This window comes from Trichinella spiralis (genome assembly GCF_000181795.1).
Source record: "Trichinella spiralis strain ISS 195 chromosome Unknown Scfld4123, whole genome shotgun sequence".
NCBI lineage: Eukaryota > Metazoa > Nematoda > Enoplea > Trichinellida > Trichinellidae > Trichinella > Trichinella spiralis.
Genome location: NW_003531062.1, coordinates 1 through 790, shown reverse-complemented (window position 1 = coordinate 790; position 790 = coordinate 1). Strand labels below are relative to the sequence as shown.

At 47.6% G+C, this 790-nt stretch overlaps 1 protein-coding gene across 1 annotated transcript; it reads left to right on the top strand.

Annotated features, from left to right (window-relative positions):
* Positions 1-294: 294 nt before the first annotated feature.
* On the top strand, positions 295-745 carry Tsp_15654 (conserved hypothetical protein; the record flags this gene model as incomplete). Its single annotated transcript, XM_003367526.1, has 2 exons — positions 295-507; positions 545-745. Coding segments are annotated over exons 1-2 (414 nt in total), but the record flags the coding sequence as incomplete, so codon positions are not given.
* Positions 746-790: the final 45 nt, after the last annotated feature.

Sequence of the window (790 nt, the reverse complement as noted above, 5' to 3'; positions counted from 1 at the left end):
TTTGCCGGCCCCCACCGTTTCCATTCTTACCCTGGTTCATCAAGGATTCAGTTGGAAAAAACTGAATAAAAACTCCCAGGTGGTGCTTTTGGGGTTTTTTTGTTCATGGGGGCTGGGCCCACCCTTCCAGATGGTTGTTGGTCCGCACCAGCCACCCCATGAACTTCCCAAATCGGAATTTTGGTTGCCGGGAAGCCACTCTTGCTAAAAAATATTGGAATAAGGCTTCCAGTTGACCCGACGTCCCAACATTTATGATTTTGAAACCCGCGGGTACAAGGTGCAACGGAAAAAATGCTAATGCCATCAGCATTTTTACCTTTTTTCTTACCTCCTGATTATTCATATAATCAGTTAAGCCAAGCCGGCCGACCTGCAGAAGCACAGCTTGGCAAAAGTGGAAGAAACAACCCTGCACCCGGGTGTTGGGAAAGTTGCCATGAATTGCCGGGATCAAGACTGTTTCGAAATCGCACACAAATTTTGCCGGTTCAAGTTGAACGCCAAGTTCTTTCGCTTTAGAATGGAACACTTAAATATTCAGCTATACGTGGGCAGATCTTTCTCAACAGTCAAACAATATACGACGGGTAGCAGTTTACCCCCTCAGGAACACATGAAGGGTAAACAACTGCTGGTAACCAGGAGGGGGACGAGCGTGAGCGGACCAATCCCCTGCACCAGCAGTTACTCTGAGCCAGCAGCCTCACACCATCCTCGGCGGCAAAAAATTAATATATCACTGGTCGGGCGAATGCTTACTTTAAAAAATTGCGCCCCGGATTTTCGT